At 42.6% G+C, this 27,717-nt stretch overlaps 1 protein-coding gene across 3 annotated transcripts; it reads right to left on the bottom strand.

The window, feature by feature from the left end:
• qser1 (glutamine and serine rich 1) lies at nt 1-27,717 on the bottom strand. Of its 3 annotated transcripts, none has more exons than XM_061964221.1 (13): nt 27,395-27,717; nt 25,753-25,856; nt 10,739-10,864; nt 7,434-10,589; nt 6,362-6,543; nt 6,160-6,276; nt 3,400-3,533; nt 3,131-3,324; nt 2,385-2,522; nt 2,212-2,309; nt 1,996-2,142; nt 691-786; nt 1-619 (listed from the first exon to the last, which is right to left on the bottom strand). In XM_061964221.1, exons 1-13 carry the CDS (start codon nt 27,502-27,504, stop codon nt 485-487), a joined length of 4,737 nt encoding a protein of 1,578 aa, XP_061820205.1. In that variant the 5' UTR covers nt 27,505-27,717; the 3' UTR covers nt 1-484. The 3 variants fall into 3 exon arrangements, with proteins under 3 accessions (XP_061820205.1, XP_061820204.1, XP_061820202.1); XM_061964220.1 differs by having other exon boundaries at nt 6,362-6,666; nt 10,739-10,861; nt 27,395-27,716; XM_061964218.1 differs by having other exon boundaries at nt 6,362-6,666; nt 27,395-27,716.

A 27,717-nucleotide genomic window follows, 5' to 3' on the forward strand; every position in this document is an offset into this window, starting at 1 on the left:
CACATACCTACATACATATATACACATGAATGGCCACGTGTGAGTTGGCACTCTGAAAAAGGGATGTTTGACAAACTGTATATAACTAAGATTATATATAATATATTTTTCTTTGTGCAATCTATCAGCTTCTCTCTAGTTGTGCCTACTTGTCAAAGTGATAAAACTAGTTAACTTTGTAGGCCACATACTTTGCATCTCATCGAGTGTTAATACTTATCCAGCCAAAAACAAATACAAACTGGAACTCCATAACGGAGAGCAGTAACAGGGAACATGTGGCTACAAACTCTTAAGACAAACTAGGAGAAGCTTGAGAAAAATACACCCAAAAAGTCATTCAACGGTGCTTTTTGCTGACACTAACCTTTATGGGATCCTATTAAGGCCTCAGCCACTCTTTAGCAGACATATAGGTAGGACAGCCTTAGGAGTCCTTGTTTTAAGTACATTCCATCAGTATTTTTTTGTCTTTTTGAGTCCATCATCGGCAGGCCAGCTGCACTTGATTGATCAGCTCCTCAAAACGATTAAAAAGCCCCTCCACCCATGCTATATTCTCCAGATACTTTTGCACAGTTTCCTGCTGCCCCTGTTCTTCCGCCTGCACCCGCAGGACCTGCACAACAAGCATCACCACATTAATTTAATAAAAGAGTTCTCGTGAAATACGTGTGTTTAAAGTCTCACCTCGTCCTTACACATGAGGTATGTGTGGTACTTGTAGTGTTGTAGAGAGTGATACAACGAAAACCAGTGGCTTTTCTGCTGATTCACTGTGTACTCCTGGAGAAGGAAAGTGAAAAGTATTAAATGGTGTGATATGGCGCACTCTGCTGGACAAAAGATAAGCGCACAGCTACATTGCAAATAGCCAATAAAGAGGAACTTTTGCACTTTTTTGGAAATTTTGCCTATTGTTCACAATCATTATGAAAGACATGACGGCGGATGTATTTTTTTAATATGCATTCTAAATATATATACAGTATAAAAGTCTGCCTACAGCGGAGCCAATAGAAGGTCCTCTATTCCGCCCATGAAACCCAATAAAAAAACATCCAAAAAGCGCCAACAATACTCCATTACATTTCGTGACTTGAATATTAACCAAGTATTAGTGATATTAGTATTATAAGCGCTAGCGCAGACAAACTATTTATAGCGGCGCTGTGATCACCAGCTTAAGTGCTAATGTTAACATGATCGACTGATCAGCTGCTTCCTCGCTTATCAAACTTTATTGTAGATCATAAATCATGCCTCTCACCTGCATAGCAGAAGCACAAGAATGTATTCCGACAAGTTGGTACACTTTGACAGCCAATTTAGATGAGAACGACACGAAAAGACGCTTGGTTCCACCCACCATTGCGAGCATTATGAGTCATTCTTCATCTGAATGGGAATATATGAACATCCTAGAAGTCTGCATCGCAATGACAGCAGACATTGTGCAGTAAGTGATGTTTTATTATGTTTGTTGGCTCTCATGAAGTCTGCAGTGAGTAATAACCAGTGACCTTGTTAAAAAAATAAGCGAACCTTGTGATGCGTTTTTGAAATTAATGCAATGCGTATGCTTAAAATGAGCCAAATACATACATATTAAATGCTATTATAAATGTGCCCATTACTACATTACATATAAACTTACATCATGTACATGAAGCCTTAATGTAGGTGTCTAGGTGTTTTTTTAAAGGGCTTTATAGGCAGAATAGAGCAGCTCCCATAAGCTCCATTGTAAGCGGACTTTTGATCACATTTATTTAATATTTAGAATGCATTTTGGAAAAAAATACATCCATCTTCATGTCTTTCAATGATTGTAAACGATAGGCAACATTTTTAAAAAGTTCAGTTACCCTGCCCTTTTAAGATTCTTTAAAAAAATTATGTATGCAGCTTTTTGCCACATTGCTGTTCGTTTTGAAAAGCACTGACAGTTAAAAAAAACAATTATCTGAATGCTGTCAAAACACACCAGCCCACCTGTGGCTCTTTGTTAGGCAACTTGTAAGGCTTCATGGTCTTCTTGCTGTAGGCCTTCCCACTGAGACGCACTTTAAAGAAAGGTGCCTCCCCGTCCTTTTTCAACTCCGTCACCACAGAGATCTCTGGGCAGCTGTCCAGTGACGTCTGAAGATGACAGAAGACCCGCATTGTTCTCTCACAAGCAACAATATAATGTTTCAAAAGCAAACCCACCTTCAGGACTTGCCCAATGTGCAGTTTGTGAAGCAAGCGTTTCCTGTTGTCACTGATCAACTCGTCCATTCTTCTCATATGTGGCAGCAACAACTCATCTGTACGTGTGACAATACACGCTGTGTCAGACTTGCAGCTGGAGACCACCCTTTCGTTTTAATTTGGTAAATTACCATTTCTTCTTTCAAGTTCAATCATCACACTTTCGTCGAGGGCAAGGCTGATGAGCAGCTCCACGAAGCTCTTGAAAGTGTCCTTCATGGTTCTTGTGTTGAGAAGTCGTGAAGCAAAAGGCACAGGAGGGTTCAAGTCTGGAGAAAAGAAAGCAGCAAATTTAAAATACATTCCTACATAAAGTTGTCAAACTGAAAACAATAAAACTTTACAATAAAACTTCTATCTTTACCAAATACTGTAACTAAGACTTAGGGTGAGGCGGCATTTAGCCACTACGGCCCCAACCTGTGGAACAGTCTGCCAGAAAGCCTCAGGATTGTAGACCCGTTAATATTTTTATGAAAAAGGATAAAGAAATACCTTTTTAATCAGGCTTTTCACTGATCATGTTTAACTCTTATAATTAGTTTTATAATTGTGTTATTTTCCATTTTATTTATTGCTAATAGTATTACTATTATTCTGTCAATTCTGTTTTTAATAATGTGTTATTTATATTTTATTTTGACATATATTGTATAATATGTTTCATACTATTGTTTTGGATGGCATTATTTTAGTAATTATTCAGTGTGGACGCCTTAAATGTTGGGTTTTTCCTCAATCCTCAGTGCCATGCCATGTTTTGTTTTTGCCAATAGTGTACATGAGTTTTTGTGTGTGGGTTTTTATATCTCTTCTTTCTTTTTATTGTCTTGCCACTTGTTTGTGCATGGAAAGTGCTATGTAAATAATTTTCTACCATCTTCCTCATCAGCTTCTTCTGCAGAGGATGATCCCGAGGCAGTGGGCGACAAGGCCTCCTTCCATTTCCGCCTCTTCTTGGGTGGTGGCTCTGCTCTTGGCTTGAGAGGTTTGATGGGCCGAAGCTTCTGAGTATGAGACTGGGAGAGGGGGGCAGCTGTCAAGCCCAGCAGAGTCTTCACCTGAAAACCTCTGTGAAACAGACCAAAAGATGACATCACTGCCAGAAACAACACTCAGCTCTCAGAGGTCATAGTCATAGCTCACCTTAATGAGTTCATAGGCTTGCAGCGTGGCTTCCGACTGCACACACGGACATACTCTCTTTTGTTCACGGTGTCCAGAAACTTCACATAGACTCTCTGGTACATGGTCTTGGCATCACCAAAGTATCCCAGATACTACACACAGACAACACAAACAATGTTACATAGGCGAATAAACTAGTCTTGGATGACCACAATGTACACCAACTGATATCTTGTGGATCGTCTCATACATTCCATTACACAAAGGAATGAAGGCACAATCATAAATATATTTTTTTAACGTGTGTAAGTATGTAAAGTTAAGTAAAATTTCAAAACAAATTACTCCGGATCATAGGTCGACTATTGGTCAGATTTTAAAATCTATCCAACAGGAAATCATTTAAATTATATTAAAAAATAATACATTTCAACCTGTTCCAGAGTCAAGCGGTCTAGTAAGAAAATGTTTTTAACTGTAGTATATATGTATGGGCAATGTTTTCAGAAACATGTTGATAATTTAACAACTAGAGCTGAGAAAATTAGGAATTTGGACGATTCTGAATGGATGGACAAATGCTCAAATATGGATTATTTACATATGTTAAATGGGCTGTTTCAAAACAAAACAAGAACCATCCATCCATCCATTTTCTACCGCTTATTCCCTTCGGGGTCGCGGGGGGCGCTGGAGCCTATCTCAGCTACAATCGGGCGAAGGCGGGGTACACCCTGGACAAGTCGCCACCTCATCGCAGGGCCAACACAGATAGACAGACAACATTCACACTCACATTCACACACTAGAACACCACCGGCTATTTTATTTTACCCTTAGTGGTTTGAAAGATCATATACTTTTTAAAAGTGTCTATATTTATCACAACTACTAAATATACTGAATAAACATTGCTTGTTGCCTGGAATTTGTTTGGTGTTCAAGCTTGTCACTCACCGCTGTCAGCCCCTTTAAAAAATCAATACAGACTGTTCTAAAATGCAGATCAAATGCAGACTCATGGGGGAGGGAGAAAAAGGAGACAAGCTATGCTAGTCGCGGTGCTAAGTTAGCTTGACTGTAAAGTAGTAAAAAGAGAAAATAAATGGTTTGAACACTTCAACAAACGTCTAACTGGAACAGCGTTACAACAGTATCTACAATATAATAATAGTACCATGGGTGTCAAACTCACTTTAGCTCAGGGGCCACACGAAGGAAAATCTATTTCCAAGTGGGCTGGACAGGTAAAATCACGGCATGGTAATTTAAAAATACTTCAGATTGTTTCTTTGTTTAAAAATAGACCAAGCACATTCTGAAAATTTACAAATCATATTTTTTACACTTAAATGTTGCGCTTAATAGTATTCTATCTTCATTTGTCGTTATTTATACTTTCTGAATAAATGATGTGATAATGTTCATTAGTGAAATAGGTGGAATTGAGTCTGGGAGAGTTTTAAAATGCTCCTATTGGTGTTAATTTTTAATCTATCAGAAGATTAATTGAATAATAATATCACAATCAAATTATAGGATATTATTAATGTAATTTACTAATTTTCCTCAACTGATGTACTAACATCATGTGGTTTATTCTGTACATATGTAGCATAATCGACAACAAAATTTGTGAATTTGGACTTATTTCATTACAACACACAAGAAGTTAGAAAGGGATACATATTATTTTTGCATATTTATGTGCGCCCACAAAATGTACAACACGAAATGTACATATTATCAAAAGCATTTGTGGGGGGGTAGAAATGTCACAGGTTTTATTACCAACAACATATTTGACAATCAAGGCATGAAAGTAACAATCCACATTTTGTATCATTACTATCACTAATAAGCACGTAGTGTCCAAACACAGAAGTGTTGTCTCTATTCTCCTATCTTAACACTGCACATAGCTCCGCCACCTCTGAAGTCATGCACACTATTGCAACAGGGGATGCAAAAAATTGCTATTTCGACATCTAGTGGACACATTTGGAACAGCAGTTTTTTTATTCAGAAAGGTCAGCTTATTTTTATACTTTGCAAATTCATCTCACGGGCCGTGCATTTATCACCCCTGGTCTAAACAATATATTAATCATTTACAATATAAGTAATCAAAGATGCATATATAATTGATTTATAATTTAATCATAGCTCCTGAATTGTAATCAAATCGTGTGATGCCCAAAGATTCCCAACTCTATTAACAAACATATAAGTGTAAAAAGGTAACTACTTGTTTCAATAATATTAAAACAAAACATCTTGTTAAGGTCGTCTCTCGCTTGCGCTTAAAAAGTACTGCACACACCATATAGGGTAAAATCAATAAAACACTCCACTTTTAAAAGATATAGCATCTAGCCTTGGACTTTTCAAAGTATGGCACAGTGAACCCCCGTCAGAGATTATATCACGATTAGGGCCTACTCTTAGCCCTTATAGACTTATTTTCTGGAGCACATTTTCTGGTAATGCCAGATGCTCTTAACTAGAACTAGAAAAAAACATTTTCTTTGTTCCTAAACATCACTTAAGTTAGTTTAGCATGTAAAAAAAAAAATTAAAAAAAAGGTTTCCTTAATTTTCTCAAGCTGATACACCTGCAATAGAGGAGGCCCACCTCACAGTCTGAAAGCCCTGTTCAAACAAGTCACCTGCTCGCTAGTTAAGCGTGACGTTAAGCATAATAAGGGTTAGATCTCCTAAATGTTTGTGGCTTTCAAGATATATATTTTATTTCAATTGTTACCCATGTTCACTTACACTGTTTGTAGCCGAAAACACTCGCTTCCCGTCTCTCAACTCTGGCACAAATTTCTGCAGCAGAGCCTTCTGGACTTTCCAAATGGCAGGAGGCTCACTTCCTGCTCGCATAGATACCTGATAACAGAGCACAGTGCATGTTATCTACAAGTAAGATATGATTCATTTTCTGGCTAAAAGCCTACACACTTGCATGTCATACCTTTAAGGTCTCAATATCCTCCTTTCTCACAACAAACTCGTCTCTCTCCCGGTACATTCCTTCACCTCCACTGTCCGACAGCTCCTCGTCAGTCAGTCCCTCGATGGCCACACTTGTCAACTGTACAGCGAGCTGGCCAGGTGGCATCTCTTTGGGCTGCTGTCTGGCCGTGGTAGTGATTCCTGTGACAACGGCGTTTGGTGTTTGGGTGGAAGTAGATATGGGTGGAGGGCAGGTTTCTGTGATGTTGAATGTCACAGCGGGGACTTGGAGTGGTTTTAGTATCGTAATAGGGACCTGGTTTTCTGGAGGAGGATTAAATGTATGCATTAACATGCTAAACATCGATCATTTTTCTTGATTCACCAATTTTAGTCTTGAAGAGTCAAAGATGCCAGCAGCAGCTTCAGAAAATAAAGAAAAAACGTTTTTCAAACCTGTTAAGATAGTGCTTCTTAAATAGTAGGTTGGGACCCCCCGATATGGTGGGGACAGGTGTCAGTTTGAGTGAAAGGGGGACTTCAAGTATTAGTGCCCTTATGAATTTATGGCTGAACGATACACATGCCTCCAGCAAGGTAGCAGCAGTGCTCAAATTAATCAACAGGCTGACCAGGAAATATGACAAACTATGTTTAGGGTTTACTGTAAATATGGTAGGTAATAAATACATATTATAAACTTAAGAAGAATCAGCTCTTTATTTAGAGCAAATGCAAGTGCTTGATACATGCAGATAAATAGATAACTATCAGGTTCTCAATGGCAGTTCAATTCAAGAGAGTAGAAAACTAAAGACAAAAAAATAATTGAGAACCACTGTGTTAAGCCAATTTAAGTTATTTTTAAAGACTCAATGAATAGACTCTGCTTCAATAAATTAAACAGAGGCTGGTATAAGCAGAAAACATGCTAAAATGTGTTTTTTGGCAAGTAGGGGAGGACGTGTCAGTGGAGTATTATGTCCTCGTAGGGGAACTCAATGTGCCACACTTTGAAAATGCCAGGTTTTGTAATTAATAGTTTTAGTATTAGAAAAGTATTGACAAATGTTGCCTAAGTGTTACTATACCTAGCTTGTTTTTCCGTTCTGAGGACTCATCAAGCGCAGAGAGTGCTGAGCTGATACTGTTCCTTAGCGCCTGGTTTCTTCCTGTATTCTCCTCTTCATCGGAGCTGAATGACGGCAGCGTCTCCAAGTTCTTCTGTAGCTCGTCATCCAAACGTTTCTGATGAGAGCTCACTCCCTGACTCTGCTGGGCAATCAGTGAACCTGGTAGAGTTTGAATTTTGGGGGGTTCAATACTTGTTGGTGGTTTGGTCAAGACACCAGTCTTTTTGGGCCGACTAGTGTTTCTTGAAGCATTTGCAGGGGACTGCTGTTTGGGGCCAGATTTAATGAAGTCCAGGAAGGAGCCGATAAAACCGTTTTTCACCTCAGGTTGTTTCTCTTCCACTTCCCGAATTTTCTGCCTAATTCTTTCCTGCTGTGGACAACTATCATACGTGCTTTGTGAGGCAGATGGGCTGGAATCACTGCCTCTAGAGTTCTGCCGCTTTGCCTGTACAGTGCGCTTGGCTGGTTTTGCTTGTACTATATCCTCACCCTTTGTCAAAGACGGAGGGCAAACTTTATTTTGGGGGAAGTCCTCAACACCTGGGCTTTTCATTAGGCCGTTCTCAGTTGTGATACACTTCCCTTTGACACTGCTTTGGAAGCCTGACGGGTCATAAACGTGCCTGATTGAGTGGTAGTCGTTTTCAGAGATCTCTCCATCTCCATTGGTGTCAAGATCAGAACTGTTGTGATGAACGGACAGTCCTTGGCGGTCTGTAGAGATCTGTGCTTCATTTAGCATCATAGTCATGGAGTTACTGCCTGTAAGGATTGTCTGCGCTGTCGAGAAACTAGGTGACATGTGCGTTATATCCACCGTTTGAAAGTGATTCTTGGCATCGACAGAACCTGTCATTGTTACAATTTCAGCCTGGGTGGAGGATGCGGCTTTGACAAAGTCTTGCGGTGTGACGCCACAAGCAGCCACAGTAGCAGCCAAGATGTCATCAACGTTTGATAAAATATTCCTGTCATCGGCTAGTAAGTCAGAGTCTGGGAAGCAAAGAGAGTTAAGGGCAAATTGGTTCTTAGCATCATTTGACTGGTCATTAGCTGACTGGCTGTAGTGGTCTTTAGAGGAATCTGAGCACCCTGAGCTCTGCTCAGACACGACTGTAACTTGCTGACTTTCAGAGACACTGCGACAAAGCAGTTGTTCACGATCCATCTGAAGGTACTGGACATTAAAAGGGCTCAAACCTTGGGTTGATTGAAGGCCTTGTGCAGATACTACCTTTGAAGACATTTGAGCACTTTGCACAAGAGGCTGCTGAAGAAGAATCATCTGGTTGGGCTCCAAGAGAACCTGTGCGTTAGGGACAGTGATGAACTGGGTGTGGACTGCTGGGGTATGGTCCTGGTGAGTTTGTTGTGACTCAGGTAATTTGATGTGGAGAGGCCGCTGCTTAAGTTCTGGACTCAGGAGTATATGTGAAGATACAAAACCAGAGTTATTTGTTTTTGGATCTGCATTTACCTGGCCATTGGCAATGCTTAGGTGACTGTGATGCTGGCCCATGGAGCTCAACCTCTCATGGTTAACATGTGCTGTGTTTAGCTGCGAGAGCTGGTCAGCAGAACGTGAACTGTCTCTGATGACGCTTTGCGTTTTGTGGAGGTCCTCCATTTTTGAAACGACATAGATTACATTGTTGTGAGCTGCCACAGTACCATTAATAACAGAGCCCCCCATGGACGCCTGCTGGAGAGCCTGTAGGTCCTGTATAGGAAGTTCTTCAAGTGTTTGTTTGCCATACATTGGCTTTAAGTCTCTTAATGATAATCTGATATTATTACTTAAAGCTTGGGAAGTTGAAGAGTAGGTAGAAGACACAGTCTCAGAAGTATGTGGAGTCTGGACTGTTACCTGCTGGGAAACTGTGCCAAGTGCTTTATGTCCCACAGAGGCTTGCATCTGAGTATAGTCATGTGCAGAAGTGGCTTGGTAAGAGTTAATCAGAGACTGTATTGTGGCATATTGCTGAGATTGAGTCACTGAGGCCTGCTCCTGTGACTCTGACGTATAAGCCACATTTGGGTCAGTCTGAGAGTGAGACGATGGGTAGCTACCTTGACACAAACCCTGGACTTCGACACCATACTGTTCTTGGCTCAAGCTTGGATTGGGAGAGTACAGAAGAGCTTGACTTACAGATGCCACATTGGCAGACAGACTGGAGATGGAAGGCAATGTCTTGTATAAGGATGATAAATTGTCTGAAGAGGAATGGGCGGGCTGTGTCTGCGTATGTGGCGTGATATAGGTCTGAGACAAAGTGTTGGACATAAGGCTGGGTAGTTGCGCTGGTACCTGGTTAGCAATCACAGAGTTCTGCTTCTGGGAGAGGCTTTGATTTTCCTCCCGGCCAACAAAAGCGAGTTTGGAGGAGCACTCTTTAGCTGTCGGGACTGTGGTGCAAGAATAACTATGAGTAACTGAGTCCACTTTGTGTTTTATGGCACTATCGACACCGTGGGAGGAATCAGTGTCTGTTGAAGGGCTGCAAGATACCGAGGTATCGCACGATGGATCTTGTCGGTAAGACATGGCCCCTTCACCGATAGAGCCATAGTAACTCTGTAAGGAGTCCTCAGAGTTTGGCGGCAGTTCTGAGGTTATGTGGCTGCTAGAAGGCCTCTGGTGGTGTTTGATCACGCTACATTCCCGCTGAAGCGCTCTCTCAACAGAGCCTGAGAAAACGGTGGCTCCATAGGACTGCGAGGGACTATGAGGGGCAGGGAGGGCTGCTGGTAGAAGGCTAAACTGTGGTTGCAGGAGATGGGGGGCCGACTCCTGGGCTGACCGGTACGTGGAGGACTCGACTGGAAGAGCTGAGCCCGAAACGGGGCCAGTAAGATTGAAGGCCAGTGCTGTTGAAAGTAAACTTTGACTGGGTTTGTGCTGGAGGAGGGAGTCGTTATGAGATAATAGGCCATTGATGGAAGTGCTGAGGGATGGTTCCTGGAGACCCAGTGCCGGGTTGGTGGAATAACTCCTGGAAGTGTACGAACCAGTGTGTTGATAAGTAGACAGAGCAGCCGGTGTAGGAAATGTGGTGGCAGATGACAGAGCACCAGTCAAATACAGCTCCGCGGTGGAGGGGTTGGTACCTTAATTGCAGAATTGGGAAAAGCAATATGAGATTAGAAATGATTGCAAAACCAAAGTGTATACATATGCGTGTACCTTTTAGTATTTTATTTCAAAAGATAAAGTGGCATTTTATACTACTACTGAAAAAATAATCTCGTTTATTCACCTGCAGGCCATGATGGAGGTCTAAAAGGAGGAAGCAGTGAGGCACTAACAGGGGTTCTTGACTCCATGGCTGACAGGAAGCTCATGATTGAGGTCTCTGAAGTATTAATGTTTGTTTCAAGCGCTTCTGGTGGTCAAAAGAGTTACATGATTAGTACAAAATTTGTGTTCAGTTTATTTTTAAAATAATAATCCAAACTGAATCCAAGGTAAATAATGAACACTTTACCAGGAATACACTGAAACCTCTAAAATTTAACTTGGTTAGATCAGTGTTTTTCAACCTTTTCTGAGCCAAGGCACATTTTTTTCCATTGAAAAAATTCTGAGGCACACCACCAGCAGAAAACATAAAAAAATGAAACTCAGTAGCCGATATTAAGAATAAAAAGTTGTTCTCGCAATTGTTGGATATGAATTCAAACCATAACCAACCATGCATCACTATAGTTCTTGTCTCAAAGTAGGTGTATTGTCACGACCTGTCATATCACGCCGTAACTTATTTTGAGTTTTTTGGTGTTTTCCTGTGTGTAGTGTTTTAGTGATTGTCTTGCGCTCCTATTTTGGTGGCTTTTCCTCTTTTGTTGGCATTTTCCTGTAGCAGTTTCATGTTTTCCTTGAATGCTATTCCCCGCACCTGCTTTGTTTTCGAAATCAAGACTGTTTAAGTTGTGCGCACGCAATCCTTCTTTGTGGGGACATTGTTGATTGTCATGTACGGATGTACTTTGTGGACGCCGTCTGCTCCACACGCTGTAAGTCTTTGCTGTCGTCCAGCATTCTGTTTTTGTTTATTTTGCAGCCAGTTCAGTTTTAGTTTTGTTTTGCTTCAATGCATTTTCTTAGCGGCCCTCGCCTTTTGTTTATTTTGGATTTAAGTGTTAGATACCTTTTTACCTACACGCTGCCTCCCGCATACTGAGATCACAGACAAACCATGTTCCCGACAACTACAAAGCAATTAGCTACCTGCTGCCACCTACTGATATGGAAGAGTATTACACGGTTACTCTGCCGAGCTATAGACAGCACAGACAATCAACAACGGCACATTTACGAATTATAATTACTGGTTTGCAAAAAATATGTTTAACCCAATTAGGTGAAATTACATAATCTCCCAAGGCACACCACACTGTATCTCACGGCACACTATTGTGCCACGACACAGTGGTTAAAAAACACAAGAGTTAGATCATACAATTCAGAATTAAGGCTGTCCTGATACCAACATTTTGATACCGGCACCAAAATGTATTTTGATACCGGCACCAAAATGTATTTTGATACTTTTTTTTTTTTATATGAAGGGGACCACATAAAATGTCATTATTGGCTTAATTTTAATATAAAATCTGATGATACATTAAGCATAGGTTTTTATTGCAATTAAAGACCAATTTTGGAATTAAATAACATAACGAACCTACTAGACAACTACTCTTTCTGTAGTAAGAAAGCAAATGGGTTACAAAGGCTCCCAATTTGGCTGTTTAAGTGTGCAGTAACATACTGTGTCTTTTCCCAGTGTATTATTTTGTCAAAAACATGAGGGACAAGCAGTCGAAAATGGATGGATGGATGGATAATGAATCCACTAATATTTGGTTACATTCTGTTTTAACATGCTCTATCTACACTTCTGTTAAAATGTAATAAGCACTTATTCTTCTGTTGTTTGGATACATAACATAACTATAGGGTGATACAAGAAATTTGGGTAAGGATTTAAAACAAAGTAGTTATAGGGCCATACTTCTTAGACATTATTGTCATTCAAATTTGAACTTTACAGTGCAGATAAGAACAAAATGTTGATGCATGTAGTTGTAGTTGGGGCGGTATAGCTCGGTTGGTAGAGCGGCCGTGCCAGCAACTTGAGGGTTGTATGTTCGATCCCCGCTTCCGCCATCCGAGTCACTGCTGTGTGTCCTTGGGCAAGACACTTTACCCACCTGCTCCCAGTGCCACCCACACTGGTTTAAATGTAACTTAGATATTGGGTTTCACTATGTAAAGCGCTTTGAGTCACTAGAGAAAAGCGCTATATAAATATAATTCACTTCACTTCACTTAGTGCAGGATAAAAACAGTATTTACATAATAAAAACAGCAGAGCATATTGAAATAAATAAAAACTGTATTTACATAATAAAAACAGCAGCGCATATTGAAATAAATAAAAACTATATTTACATAAAATATAGTGCACGTTTTCGATGTACTTTTACAGTCCAGTGAGGTAGTTCTGTAAGGCGTTTGAGGGGGAATAGAGGGATTATTTTGTGGTGTTTAAAAGTGTTATGGCCTGTGGGAAGAAGCTGTTACAGAACCTGGAAGTTCTGCTCTGGAGGCTGCGGAACCTCTTTCCAGAGTCCAGCAGCGAAAATAATCTCTCTACTGATTTTCTGAGCCCTGTTCAGACAGCAGATTTTTGCTATCTTCTAGGTGGGAGGAAGTGGAGTCTGAATGATCTTCTCTGTTGTCCTCACCACTCTCTTCAGCGACTTCTAATCGGCAGCACTGCAGACCCTCGACCAGACAGAGATGCAGCCAGATGTTCCACCTCCTCTCTGAAGTTTATGTCATAGTTATCACGGATGAGGCCCACTACTGTTGGTTCGTCTGCATACTTCACAATGTGATTAGTAGCGATCATGCCGCAGCAGTCATGAGTAGGGCTGGGCGATTATATGATCGTGATCATTGATCTCGATTCACTTGAGTTCGATCACGTTGATCAGCTGTTAGCATATTTCTTCGATCAAACATGGAAATGTCTGTTAGAAGTTACCGCGTTGGTAAACAGTAGAGAATCAACGATGCTTGGTATAATCCTGCACAGAACAATCTGCCTACAATGACTGTGATCCTGAGTGTGTCTGTGAATGTGTGTGTGTTTGTGTAGGACTCTTAAATGCATCATAATTAAATTATCCCCTCAACTCCCCCCAAAATGGATTAACTCGCTGGAATAAAAAAGACAATATAACATACATCCATAAACGTGGACGCATGTGAAAAAGTGCAATATATTTATCTGTACAGTAATCTATTTATTTATTTATATATATTTATTTATTTTATATATATATTACATATATTATTTATATACATGTATTTATTTATATATGCACTTTATTGTTTTTTTATCCTGCACTACCATGAGCTTACGTAACGAAATTTCTTTCTTATCTGTGTTGTAAAGTTCAAATTTGAACGACAATAAAAAGGAAGTCTAAGTCTAAGTCTAAATAGCTTAATCTATTCCATCATTTAATTCCACATACTGGGTTACGGGTTATACTTGTCTAGCGCTTTTCTATCTTCAAGGTACTCAAAGCACTTTGACACTATTTCCACATTCACCCATACAAATGTGCTGTAATGAAACAACTGGAATTCTGTAATGCATTACATTGTATCGTATGCATGTTGGAACTAAAGTGAAACTGAACTGAACTGAAACTTGTTTTATGTGTTGGTACTAGGAATGTCAAGGTACGAAAAATTCTTATCACGGTTATTGTGACCAAATATAACAGTTATTATTATCACGGTATTTTAAAATGTGCTCAAAATTATTGAAAAATATTTATACTGAAATCTTTTAACAGAGTTTATTTTAAAAAACAACACATTCAAAATTATTTCCTTTGTAGGAGAAACATTATTGTAGATAAAAACACTGTTCATGGACCCCAAGAAGAAATTGAATGTGCATATGAAAGCAACAAAAGCATTTTAAACAAAGTAATATGGCAGAAAAAAAAGAATAACAAATAACTAAAATAAATGTGAAAATTGCGCAAGATAGCCCTTTATGGACATAACAGATTCAAAAATAAAAACCAATGAAAGAATTTTGAAAGATGGCACTTGATGGCCATAAAACGTAACTGCACTTTTTGTCCATATAGTTAAAAATAGTGCTCATGTATGAGATCTAGTCTTATGCATAGGGCTGCCAATTATGGCCGAAATAATAATTAACATTATTTTTATCAATACTGAAATCATGATGACTGATTGTTAGGTAAAGCAGTGTTGGCGTGAGGTGTGAACGTAATACCATCATGTAATTTGTAATGTCTAATAAAAAGGCTATAGATAAACGTTACCAATATATCTAAGGACAAGTATTATTTTTTTTGTACATTAATAATATCAATGTGTCAGCTTTTTTTCATTACATGATGTCTTTATCTCTATTTTTACATTTTGATAGAGGGAGGTACTTCTATGGAAATGCAAAAACCGAGACTTCGATTTCCCTCGCCCGGACGCGGGTCACCAAAGTCCCCCTCTGGAGCCAGTCCCGGAGTTGGGGCACGATGGCGAGCGCCTGGTGGCCGGGCCTGTCCCCATTGGGCCCAGCCAGGCACAGCCTGAAGAGGCAACGTGGGTCCCCCCTCCAATGGGCTCACCACTCATGGGAGGGGCCATAGAGGTCGGGTGCGTTGTGAGCTGGGCGGCAGCCGAAGGCAGGGCACTTGACTGTCCGATCCTCGGCTACATAAGCTAGCTCTTGGGACGTGGAATGTCACCTCGCTGGTGGAGGGGGGGGGGGGGGGGGGGGGGGCCTGAGCTAGTGCGCGAGGTGGAGAATTTCCGTCTGGATATAGTCGGACTCACTTCGACGCACAGCAAGGGCTCTGGAACCAGTTCTCTCGAGAGGGGCTGGACTCTCTTCCACACTGGTGTTGCACGCAGTGAGAGGCGACGGGCTGGGGTAGCAATTCTTGTTGCCCCCCGGCTCAAAGCCTGCACGTTGGAGTTCAACCCAGAGGACGAGAGGGTAGCTTCCCTCCGCCTTCGGGTGGGGGGGACGGGTCCTGACTGTTGTTTGTGCTTACGCACCAAACAGCAGTTCAGAGTAGGGCTGGGCGATATATCGATATACGCGATATATCATGGGTTTGTCTCTGTGCGATATAGAAAATGACTATATGGTGATATCGAGTATACGTTCTCACGCAGTTGATTTTAGCTGCGGACATTACACTACAAGCTCTCTTCCACTTTCCAGTCTCTCCTTCTCACAGACAGCAAGCGCACCTTCTTACATACGTACGTCACATACTGTCACGTCATACGTCACATACGTATCCACCCTCCCCGAGCAGAGAGGTAGCAGCATGGCTAACGTTAGCTGTGATGCTAGCGGAGTGGTGCGAGCGCTAATACAAGAGAAAGAAGGTGCGAATCTGGTAACAAATGGAGGAATAATTAATTCCCAAGAAAAACAGCAGGGGGTCCATCGTCTGGCGGTGGTTTGGCTTTTAGTGGGAAGATGTCGAACAGACAACAGTAATTTGTCAAGTGTGGGGCAAAAGCGTTGCTATAAAAAGTAGCATTACTGCTGTAACAAACAGTTCAGGGTGTCCCAAGTTACCGGAGTGTGTTAGGTAAGGAGGAGGAGTTTTGTCCCTCCAGAGTTGTTGCCGTAGGGCTGTGACGTAGGGTGTGTGTGGTTGTGGAAGGAGGTGTGTGATGTTGACATTAAAGATGCGGTGGCTACCGAACCTGCTCTAATGTCTCCCGTTTATTATTTTATTAGATAAGTACACTGTATAGGCGAACCCAAGACACACGGCTACACTGCTAATATGTAGCATCATTTGAAAAGTCACCCGCTAAACAAGGAAGAGGGCTTACTCCGCACGTCCAATATCTCTGTTTGGTTCCACACGTCCACACCATCAAAATGCAGAGGCAAACATTTGCAGATCAACACCGTATGAAAAAAATAGTGATTTTTTTAGTTGTGATTTCCTTCTCTGCATGAAAGTTTAAAAGTAGCATATATTAATGCAGTATGAAGAAGAATGTTTTAATGTAGACACATAGAATCATCATACTGCTGTGATTATATGCATCAAGTGTTCATTCAAGGCTAAGGCAAAATATCGAGATATATATCGTGTATATATCTTATATATATATCCTTAAAATATCGCGATATTAAAAAAAGGCCATATCGCCCAGCCCTAGTTCAGAGTACCCACCCTTTTTGGATACACTCGAGGGAGTGCTGGAAAGTGCTCCCCCGGGTGATTCCCTTGTCCTACTGGGGGACTTCAACGCTCATGTTGGCAACGACAGTGAAACCTGCAGAGGTGGGATTGGGAAGAATGGCCGCCCGGCTCTGAACCCGAGTGGTGTTTTGTTATTGGACTTTTGTGCTCGTCACAGATTGTCCATAACGAACACCATGTTCAAACAGAAGGGTGTCCATATGTGCACTTGGCACCAGGACACCATAGGCCGCAGTTCCATGATCGACTTTGTAGTTGTGTCATCGGATTTGCGGCCTCATGTTTTGGACACTCGGGTAAAGAGAGGGGCGGAGCTTTCTACCGATCACCACCTGGTGGTGAGTTGGCTGCGATGGTGGGGGAGGATGCCGGACAGACCTGGCAGGCCCAAACGCATTGTGAAGGTCTGCTGGCAACGTCTAGCAGAGTCTCTTGTCAGAGAGAGTTTCGATTCCCACCTCCGGAAGAACTTTGAACATGTCACGAGGGAGGTGCTGGACGGCACCTCTATTGTCGAGGCGGCTGATTGGAGCTGTGGCCGCGAGCAATGTTCCCTCTAATTTTTCATGCGTGTGAGCAAACGCAAAAACTCCCTGCAGTGGAGCCCATGTGAGCAACATCAGACCTGTCCCAAACCTGACTAAATAACAAGTTCAATCTCCATCCATCCAGCCATTTTCTACCCCTTGTCCCTTTCGGGGTCACGGGGGGTGCTGGAGCCTATTTCAGCTGCATTCGGGCGGAAGGCGGCGTACACCCTGGACAAGTCCCCAGCTCATCGCAGGGCCAACACAGATAGACAGACAACATTCTCTTATTATTATAATCAAATGACAGCAGTCATTTCCATGAGGTTATTTTCTAATATAAGTGTTTAGGCCTACTTACAATGACAATAACAAAAAATATTGTTTTTCATGAACTATGTACTTGCATTGTTTGTCTGGGTGGAGGTCCTGCTTTGGAAATAATTTGTACCCCTTTCAGACATTGCATTTAGTTCCCATTAAAACATTCACATGTTGCACAATGAGATGTAAGCAGAGGATCATGTGTACATTCCTGCAACTTCCTGTTTGTAAAAAATATATTTTTATTAGTATTTATTTAATATACTAACAGCATTTCATGATTAATATTTATAAATTAAGATTCCTAATAAATGACACTAGAATAAACACACATTTGATTTGTAAATCATACTGTAACGACCTAGAATTACACTTTATGTGTGGTGTTGGAGTTGTCCGACTTGTTGTGTGGCTGTAAACGCATCACTGGCTAAGTGCCATATGTGCATGTGTTGGCGCAAGTGAGAAAGAGCGAGCGGCTGCCTTTGCTATAACAAAGTTGGTTTTGGTCTGGTTTGTACTGCAGAAAATGACCAGTTTTGCTAGATATAATTTTTTGTACTGTTTTGGTGATGTGTTTATGGCCGACAATAAAGAGTTTTGCTCAGTAAAGTGATCGATGGAATTCATGTCCTCAAAGCTTCTCGACAGACGTTACAATATTTGAACAATGATGACGAAAACTGTTTTCTCTGTCGTGTCCGTGTCGTGTCGAAAATTGTTATGCACCTATTTTTTTATTTATTTGATTTTGTGCGTGGCCTAGATTTGCCGTGCGCAGAGGACGCTTGAGCAGTGCGCAATTGCACAGGCGCGCACCTTAGAGGGAACATTGGCCGCAAGGTAGTTGGTGCCAGTCGTGGCGGTATTTCTAGTACCTGTTGGTGGACACCAGCGGTGAGGGATGCCGTCAAGCTGAAGAAGGAGTCCTATCGGGTTCTTTTGGCTCATAGTACTCCAGAGGCAGCGGACAGGTACCGACAGGCCAAGCAGTGTGCGGCTTCAGCGGTCGCAGAGGCAAAAACTCGGACATGGGAGGAGTTCGGGGAAGCCATGGAAAACGACTTCCGGACGGCTTGGAAGCGATTCTGGACCACCATCCGCCGCCTCAGGAAGGGGAAGCAGTGCACTGTCAACACCATGTATGGTGAGTATGGTGTTCTGCTGACCTCGACTGCGGATGTTGTGGATCGATGGAGGGAATACTTCGAAGACCTCCTCAATCCCACCAACACGTCTTCCTATGAGGAAGCAGTGCCTGGGGAATCTGTGGTGGGTTCTCCTATTTCTGGGGCTGAGGTTGCTGAGGTAGTTAAAAAGGTCCTTGGTGGCAAGGCCCCGGGGGTGGATGAGATCCGCCCGGAGTTCCTTTAGGTGCTGGATGCTGTGGGGCTGTCTTGGTTGACAAGACTTTGCAGCATCGCGTGGACATCGGGGGGCGGTACCTCTGGATTGGCAGACCGGGGTGGTGGTTCCTCTGTTTAAGAAGGGGAGCCAGAGGGTGTGTTCCAACTATCGTGGGATCACACTCCTCAGCCTTCCCGGTAAGGTCTATTCAGGTGTACTGGAGAGTAGGCTACGCCGGATAGTCAAACCTCGGATTCAGGAGGAACAGAGTAGTTTTTGTTCTGTTCGTGGAACTGTGGACCAGCTCTATAATCTTGGCAGGGTCCTTGAGGGTCCATGGGAGTTTGCCCAACCAGTCTACATGTGCTTTGTGGACACGGAGAAGGCATTCGACCGTGACCCTCGGGAAGTCCTGTGGGGAGTGCTCAGAGAGTATGGGGTATCGGACTGTCTGACTGTGGCTGTCTGCTCCCTGTATGATCAGTGTCAGAGCTTAGTCCGCATTGCCGGCAGTAAGTCGGACACGTTTGCAGTGAGGGTTGGACTATGCCAAGGCTGCCCTTTGTCACCGATTCTGTTCATAACTTTATGGACAGAATTTCTAGGCGCAGTCAATGCGTTGAGGGGATCCAGTTTGGTGGCTGCAGGATTAGGTCTCTGCTTTTTGCAGATGGTGTGGTCCTGATGGCTTCATCTGCTGGCTTCATCTGGCCAGGATCTTCAGCTCTCACTGGATCGGTTCGCAGCAGAGTGTGAAGCGACTGGCATGAGAATCAGCACCTCCAAGTCCGAGTCCATGGTTCTCGCCTGGAAAAGGGTGGAGTGCCATCTCCGGTTTGCAAAGGAGACCCTGCCCAAGTGGAGGAGTTCAAGTACCTTGGAGTCTTGTTCACGAGTGAGGGAAGAGTGGATCGTGAGATCGACAGGCAGATCGGTGCGGCGTCTTCAGTAATGCGGACGCTGTATCGAGTCGGAAGGCAAAGCTCTCAATTTACCGGTCGATCTACGTTCCCATCCTCACCTATGGTCATAAATGATAAATGATAAATGGGTTGTACTTGTATAGCGCTTTTCTACCTTCAAGGTACTCAAAGCGCTTTGACACTACTTCCACATTTACCCATTCACACACACATTCACACACTGATGGAGGGAGCTGCCATGCAAGGCGCTAACCAGCACCCATCAGGAGCAAGGGTGAAGTGTCTTGCTCAGGACACAACGGACATGACGAGGTTGGTACTAGGTGGGGATTGAACCAGGGACCCTCGGGTTGCGCACGGCCACTCTCCCACTGCGCCATGCCGTCCCGTCATGAGCTTTGGGTTATGACCGAAAGGACAAGATCACGGGTACAAGCGGCCGAAATGAGTTTCCTCCGCCGGGTGGCGAGGCTCTCTCCCTTAGAAATAGGGTGAGAAGCTCTGCCATCCGGGGGCAGCTCAAAGTAAAGCTGCTGCTCCTCCACATCGAGAGGAGCCAGATGAGGTGGTTCGGGCATCTGGTCAGGATGCCACCCGAACGCCTGCCTAGGGAGGTGTTTAGGGCACGTCCGACCGGTAGGAGGCCACGGGGAAGACCCAAGACACGTTGGGAAAACTATGTCTCCCGGCTGGCCTGGGAACGCCTCGGGATCCCCCGGGAAGAGCTGGACGAAGTGGCAGGGGAGAGGAAAGTCTGGGCTTCCCTGCTTAGGCTGCTGCCCCCGCGACCCGACCTCGGATAAGCGGAAGAAGATGGATGGATGGAGGTATTTTTATTTATTTATTAATTATTTTTTAAAGTTATGTACATTTATATGTACATGTAGATTCTGTATCGGGACAGATCCATTAAGAGTTTGGGCATAAATATGTCGGATAGGAATTACCTACAGTATATATCCAATTTTCTCAAAAGCTGACAGTGCGCCTTATAATCCGGTGCGCCTTATATATGGACCAATATTGAGCCACAACAGGTCTCGCAACCCCAGCCTCTAATGTAGCATCTATTCTATGCGCCTTATAATGTGGTGCGCCTTATAATGCGGTGCGCCTTATACAGTATATGAACAAAGTTTTAAAATAGGCCATTCATTGAAGGTGCGCCTTATAATCCCGTGGCCTTATAGTGCGGAAAATACGGTACATTAATTATAAGATACAGGATTTGAGTTTTAAAAACTCCACAATCTGGGTCACCGCTTGTTGCTTGCCAAAGCACTGGTGAGAAGCACTGATGTATACAAGTAATTAAAGAATTAAATACAAATAATAATTTACCATTTGGGGCAGCACGGTGGAAGAGGGGTTAGTGCATCTGCCTCACAATACGGAGGTCCTGAGTAGTCTTGGGTTCAATCCCAGGCTCTGGATCTTTCTGTGTGGAGTTTGCATGTTCTCCCCGTGACTGCGTGGGTTCCCTCCGGGTACTCCGGCTTCCTCCCACCTCCAAAGACATGCACCTGGGGATAGGTTGATTGGCAACACTAAATTGGCCCTAGTGTGTGAAGGTGAGTGTGAATGTTGTCTGTCTATCTGTGTTGGCCCTGTGATGAGGTGGCGACTTGTCCAGGGTGTACCCCGCCTTCCGCCCGATTGTAGCTGAGATAGGCTCCAGCGCCCCCGAAGGGAATAAGCGGTAGAAAATGGATGGATGGAATTTACCATTTGAAAGTGTTGTTTAGTAAATGTACACTTGAAATATACTCTTGTTGTATTAAGTACACCGATTATACTTTGTTTACTGCAAAATGTTTGTGATGACAATCAAAAAAACAAAATAGCTTTAAGATGAAAAAAAGTTGTTCTCCTTACCCCCCAAAATATACCGAAAAAGAAGCCAAACCGTGGTCCTAAAACCAGGCATGGACCGTAGCGTGGGTTACCTGTACTGTTGCACCTCAAGTAAGCAAAGTTATATACATGTACATACGAATGTATACCTCAATCAAACATGGTGGAAATGCCTGTTACAAGACACTGCAGTAGTAAACAGTAGGGATGCAATACTCGGAATAATCCTACACGAGAGAATCCTTTTCAATAAAAAAAACAAAAAACAACGTGATATTAATCGAGATCGGATGATATAAAAAAATGAATCGTGATCATTGTTTTTTCCATATCCCCCAGCCCTAGCCATGGGTCATCAGCAGACTCAAGATGCAGCAAGGGGAGCCGGTGCTCAGACAGATGACATTGGAGGTGTTGTTGTCCACCCGCACAGACTGGGTCGTTTGTGAGGAAGTCAAGCAGCCAGTTACATAGGGGGGTGCTGATGCCAAGGGGGCCAGTTTGCTCACCAGATGCTGCGGGATAATTGTGTTGAACGCTGAGCAAAATACATTGGTCATAATCAAAGTTCTCCTGTGTCCAGGGACATATTTCCTGAGTCCAACCATCCATCCATTTTCTACCGCTTGTCCCTCACGGACTCGCGGGGGTGCTGGAACCTTCGGGCGGAAGGGGACTACACCCTGGAAAAGTCGCCACCTCATTGCAGGACGGATGTTAGCCGCTAGTTAGTTCTGTTTTAAAGCACCGCTTGCAGAGCGGTACAAGTAACACAATGTTGGCCAACACTGTTCAATTATTGTAACGTTTGTTGAGACGCTTTAAAAAGGACAGGAATTATATTGATCACTTTATTGAGCTAAGCTGTTATTTGTAGGGCAGAACCACACCAAAAACATCAGGAAAAACTTCTCTTTGGCAAAACTAGTCATTGTCTGCCGTACCAATCAGGCCAAAAACACTTTGTGATTTGTCATATCAACACTTGCCACTGATGCGTTTATGGCCACACAAAAAGTCGGAAAACTCCAACACCACACAAAGTGTAAATGCAAAGTTGTTAAACTATCCTTCCCCAATCAGATATGTGCTTATTCTACTGTCATTTATTAATAATGTTAATTTAGCCAGCATCTGTGATGGTATGGGGGTGCATTACTGCCCAAGGCATGGGTAACTTACACATCTGTGAAGGCGCCATTAATGCTGAAAGGTACCTACAGGTTTTGGAGCAACATATGTTGCCATCCAAGCAACGTTACCATAGACGTCCCTGCTTATTTCAGCAAGACAATGCCAAGCCATGTGTTACATCAACGTGGCTTCATAGTAAAAGAGTGCGGGTACTAGACTGGCCTGCCTGTAGTCCAGACCTGTCTCCCATCGAAAATGTGTGGCGCATTATGAAGCGTAAAATACGACAGCGGAGACCCCGGACTGTTGAACGTCTGAAGCTCTACATAAAACTAGAATGGGAAAGAATTCCACTTTCAAAGCTTCAACAATTAGTTTCCTCAGTTCCCAATCATTTATTGAGTGTTGTTAAAAGAAAAGGTGATGTAACACAGTGGTGAACATGCCCTTTCCCAACTACTTTGGCACGTGTTGCAGCCATGAAATTCTAAGTTAATTATTATTTGCAAAAAAAAAAAATAAAGTTTATGAGTTAGAACATCAAATATCTTGTCTTTGTAGTGCATTCAATTGAATATGGGTTGAAAAGGATTTGCAAATCATTGTTTTCCGTTTATATTTACATCTAACACAATTTCCAAACTCATATGAGACGGAGTTTGTACATACCTCATGAAAAACAAGAGGTTTTTGTTATTTTAATTGTAAGTGGGCCAAATAACTTATATTACAAAATTATCTCATAAAAATGACTGCTGTCATTTGACTATTATCAGAAAATATTTTAATTGTCATTAAGTCACGTTTGAGACAGGTGTGCTGCTTGTATGACCACAGTGTGCATATCGGATATTGCTCAAATGTGCTTCACTAAAAGCTCTGGGAGTTTTTGAGTTTGCTCAGACACATGAAAAATTAGAGGGAACATTGTTCCTGAGACTTCAGTTAAATAAGCATCAAAAGGACTGCGTAACTTGTGTGTTCTTTGTGTTTGTTTGTTATAATGCCACAACAAAAAAATACCGTGATAGAGAAAAGGAAAAGATTGACAATAGCCATAAAAGCATAAAAGGAAGTAAAGTTGTCGCCATGCCAAAATTTCAGGTGCTGATACTGATACATGTGAATTTCCCCAATTCTCGGTACTTACTTGATACACACAAAAAAAATAAAAAAACAGAACCCATTTACCTTTAGATTTACTGCTTTATTGGAAACAGTATCAAACTGTTAAGTACTGAAGTTAACTATTGGACTTTTAATAGATTGCTGTGCTTTAACATCTTTTTGCACAGAATTTAAATTGCAGTACCAGCTGCCAAGAGCTAACTACCTGTATATATTCAAAAAAATAACACCGGTGGTCCTATATCCCACTATTACATCACACCAAACAATATTGTGCTTATGAATATGGTCATAAATAATAACAGGCAACCTTTAACATTCAAAAAAGTCTCCCAGCGTCGCAGTATGTATACCGTATTTTCCGCACCATAAGGCGCCCTGGGTTATAAGCCGCGCCTTCAATGAACGGCATATTTCAAAACTTTGTCCACCAATAAGCCGCCCCATGTTGTAAGCCGCATCTAACTGCGCTAAAGGAATGTCAAAAAAACAGTCAGATAGGTCAGTCAAACTTTAATAATATATTAAAAAACAGCGTTCTAACAACTCTGTTCACTCCCAAAATGTACGCAAATGTGCAATCACAAACATACGTATATCAACATGGACAGAGCTGCGTGAAAAAAGCCACCCGGCCTCTTCGCGTAAACTTAAACTTACCTTAACCACTCGCTCATCTTTTCTTCATCCATCCCTTCGAGTTAGCTTTTTATGATGACGCCGGCTGGAAAGGTCTCTTTTGGCAAGGTCTTCCTTTTGAATATCACCATGGGTGGAAGTTTCTGGCCATTAGCATGGCAAGCTAGAACCACAGTGAAGGATGACTTCTCATTCCCTGTGGTGCGAATATTCACCGTACGTGCTCCCGTTGTATCCAAAGTGCGGTTCACAGGAATATCAGTTGCTGTGAAATAGTAATCCGTGTGCGGATGGAGAGATTGCGTCTTTTCATGAACCGGATCCCGGTCGCTTAGTAGGAGCCATTTTGTGGTCTTTACAGATGTAAACACACAAAGGAAATGAAACGTACGGTGATATCCGCGCGCTTTTTCTTCTTCTATGCGGGCGGGTGGTTGCTTACAGTAGAAGAAGAAGCGCTTCCTGTTCTATGGGGGCGGGTGCTTACCTTGGCGGTTGCTTGCATAGAAGAAGAAGCGCTTCCTGTTCTACCGGGAAAAAAGATGGCGGCTGTTTACCGAAGTTGCGAGACCGAAACTTTATGAAAATGAATCTTAATATTTATCCATATATAAAGCGCACCGGGTTATAAGGCGCACTGTCAGCTTTTGAGAAAATTTGTGGTTTTTAGGTGCGCCTTATAGTGCGGAAAATACGGTAAACTTCTCAGCCATGTGGCCTCTCATTAGGTTAAAGCGGCACTGGCTGCTATTATTATATAAATACATGTATTTTGTGTGTTGGTATCGACTTGGTATCCAAGTATCAGTTCTTTAGATAACTCTAAAAGGATTTTCAAAATACTGCACTCTAATGCAGAGATGACTAAAGTGTAATGTCTAAATAAAAATGTAATGTACACTGCAGTGCAAAGTCAGCGACATCTAATGTTAACATGAAACTCGCCTCCCTCACACTCGCACAATCCTTATGTCATTAGAGTTCATGGTGAACACACAATGTATACTTTTAAAGTTTTCATAAATCACCGGCTCCCTCCTTTTGGCACTTGGATGTATAAAATGTTCTTTTTGACCCTTTATAGCGACAAAAGCTCACCTGTGGCAGCAGCCAGATGTGCTGTAGTGTAGGTGGGGAGTTGCGGTGTTGAAGTGTAACTATGTTGCTGAAGGAGGCCTGCATCGAGCTGTGCTGCGCCATAACTGGAACCGAATAAAAACACAACACAATTAAAATTACGCAGACAGCAAGCATGATGGAGAAATACGGTGACAAGATAGAAAGTTGAACTTTTTATGACATAGCAATAGAATACAGACAAAAGTGGTAGACATGTCCCAGCAGCAAAATAACTGCATGGGACAAGCGCTCGAAAATGGATGGATCGGATGGATGGGTCAATTGTTCTATACAATCTGGTTAAAGTCCAGAATAATACTAAAGAAGAATAGAAATCAAATAGTATTTTTTACAAAAGGTAGCTTAATTGCTGCAAGTGTTCAGTGGGTAAACATTGCACTGTGTTACATGTTATTACCATTGTTTATAGATGTAACCTTGTTTTACATTTGTCCTATGGAAAACCTGTTTCAAAAATATAAACAGATTGATTTATCTGACCATTTAATCAGAAGCCATTAGTCATAGTGTGTGTGCTGTGCTGACATGACACAATGAAAACACAATGACAGCAACTCAGGTCTGTCTAACTTGCATCACTATATTGGATAATCAGTTCCATCCATCCATTTTCTACCACTTGTCCCTTTCAGGGTTGTGGGGGGTCGCTGGAACCTATCTCAGCTGCATTCGGGCGGAAGGCGGCGTACCCCCTGGACAACTCGCCACCTCATTACAGGGCCAACACAGATAGACGGACAACATTCACACTCACATTCACACACTAGGGTCAATTTAGTGTTGCCAATCAACCTATCCCCAGGTGCATGTTTTTGGAGGTGAGAGGAAGCCGGAGTACCCGGAGGGAACCCACGCAGTCACGGGGAGAACATGCAAACTCCCGAGCGCAGGATTGAACCCAGGACTTTCGTATTGTGAGGCAGACGCACTAACCCCTGTCCCACCGTGCTGCCCTGGATAATCAATTAATATATCTAATTCAAACCACAACACTATGGACTGGACTCTCACACTATTAACTCGATCCACTCGACGTCCCCACATCTGCGGTCCCCTCCAAGGTATCTCATTGTATCCCATTGGGTCGAGTTTTTTCTTGCCCTGATGTGGGATCTGTGGCTTGTGCAGCCCTTTGAGACCGTCTTGACTTAGGGCATTATTAATCGACTTTGATTGATTGATTGACTGTAACTAAGCTTCTTTATTCGCATTAGTTTGAGAACTACAATGGTTTAGCTTTAGAATATAACAAACTTCAAAGTCGTGTATGCGCGAAATATGAGTTATTTTTAACAGCTACTACACTTCTGCCACAGAGTATGGTTTCTATTACTGGTGACGAAGTTGAGATAAGTTGGCTAACTTTAGCATGTTTGCACATCACTCCTCTAAAGCATAATAACCTCAAATAAGTAGGCCTAAGTAGGACTACACTAATATTAACATTATTTTACTACTTTGTGGACACGAAGCTAATTGAAAATACTGTTAACGTTGTTTTGGTTGCCTCACTATCCGTAGCGCTGTAACATCTAGGCCCTCCATCCCCGACATTTCCTTAGTGAGGTGACCCAGCCCCCTCCCCTCCCTCACCAGTTACCTTGGCTTGATGGTAGCCGAGCCGCGGTCACAGGCCCAAGAAGCTGCGGGCTGTGCTGCCGGAGCCGGCGCGTCCGCAAAGCTGGAGCTCGGGTAGTTCCTGTCCATCATCCGGTCAACGACTCGCTTCCCCGGCGGAGCTTCGTGAAGCGGCGGACACACATCGTGGCGGCTGCTGCTGCGGTGCACTGCACGGTTCGGCCCCCCGTAAAGACGCGCTATTCCCCGGATGGAAAAGTGTGCCTTTCCCCCCTTTGGGTGACTTGCTGGTTACTGGTGAGCGTGTTCAAGTCCTGCATGCTTTCACGTACCCATGATAGTGGA

Source organism: Nerophis lumbriciformis, linkage group LG06 (assembly GCF_033978685.3).
Source record: "Nerophis lumbriciformis linkage group LG06, RoL_Nlum_v2.1, whole genome shotgun sequence".
Taxonomy (NCBI): Eukaryota; Metazoa; Chordata; class Actinopteri; order Syngnathiformes; family Syngnathidae; genus Nerophis; species Nerophis lumbriciformis.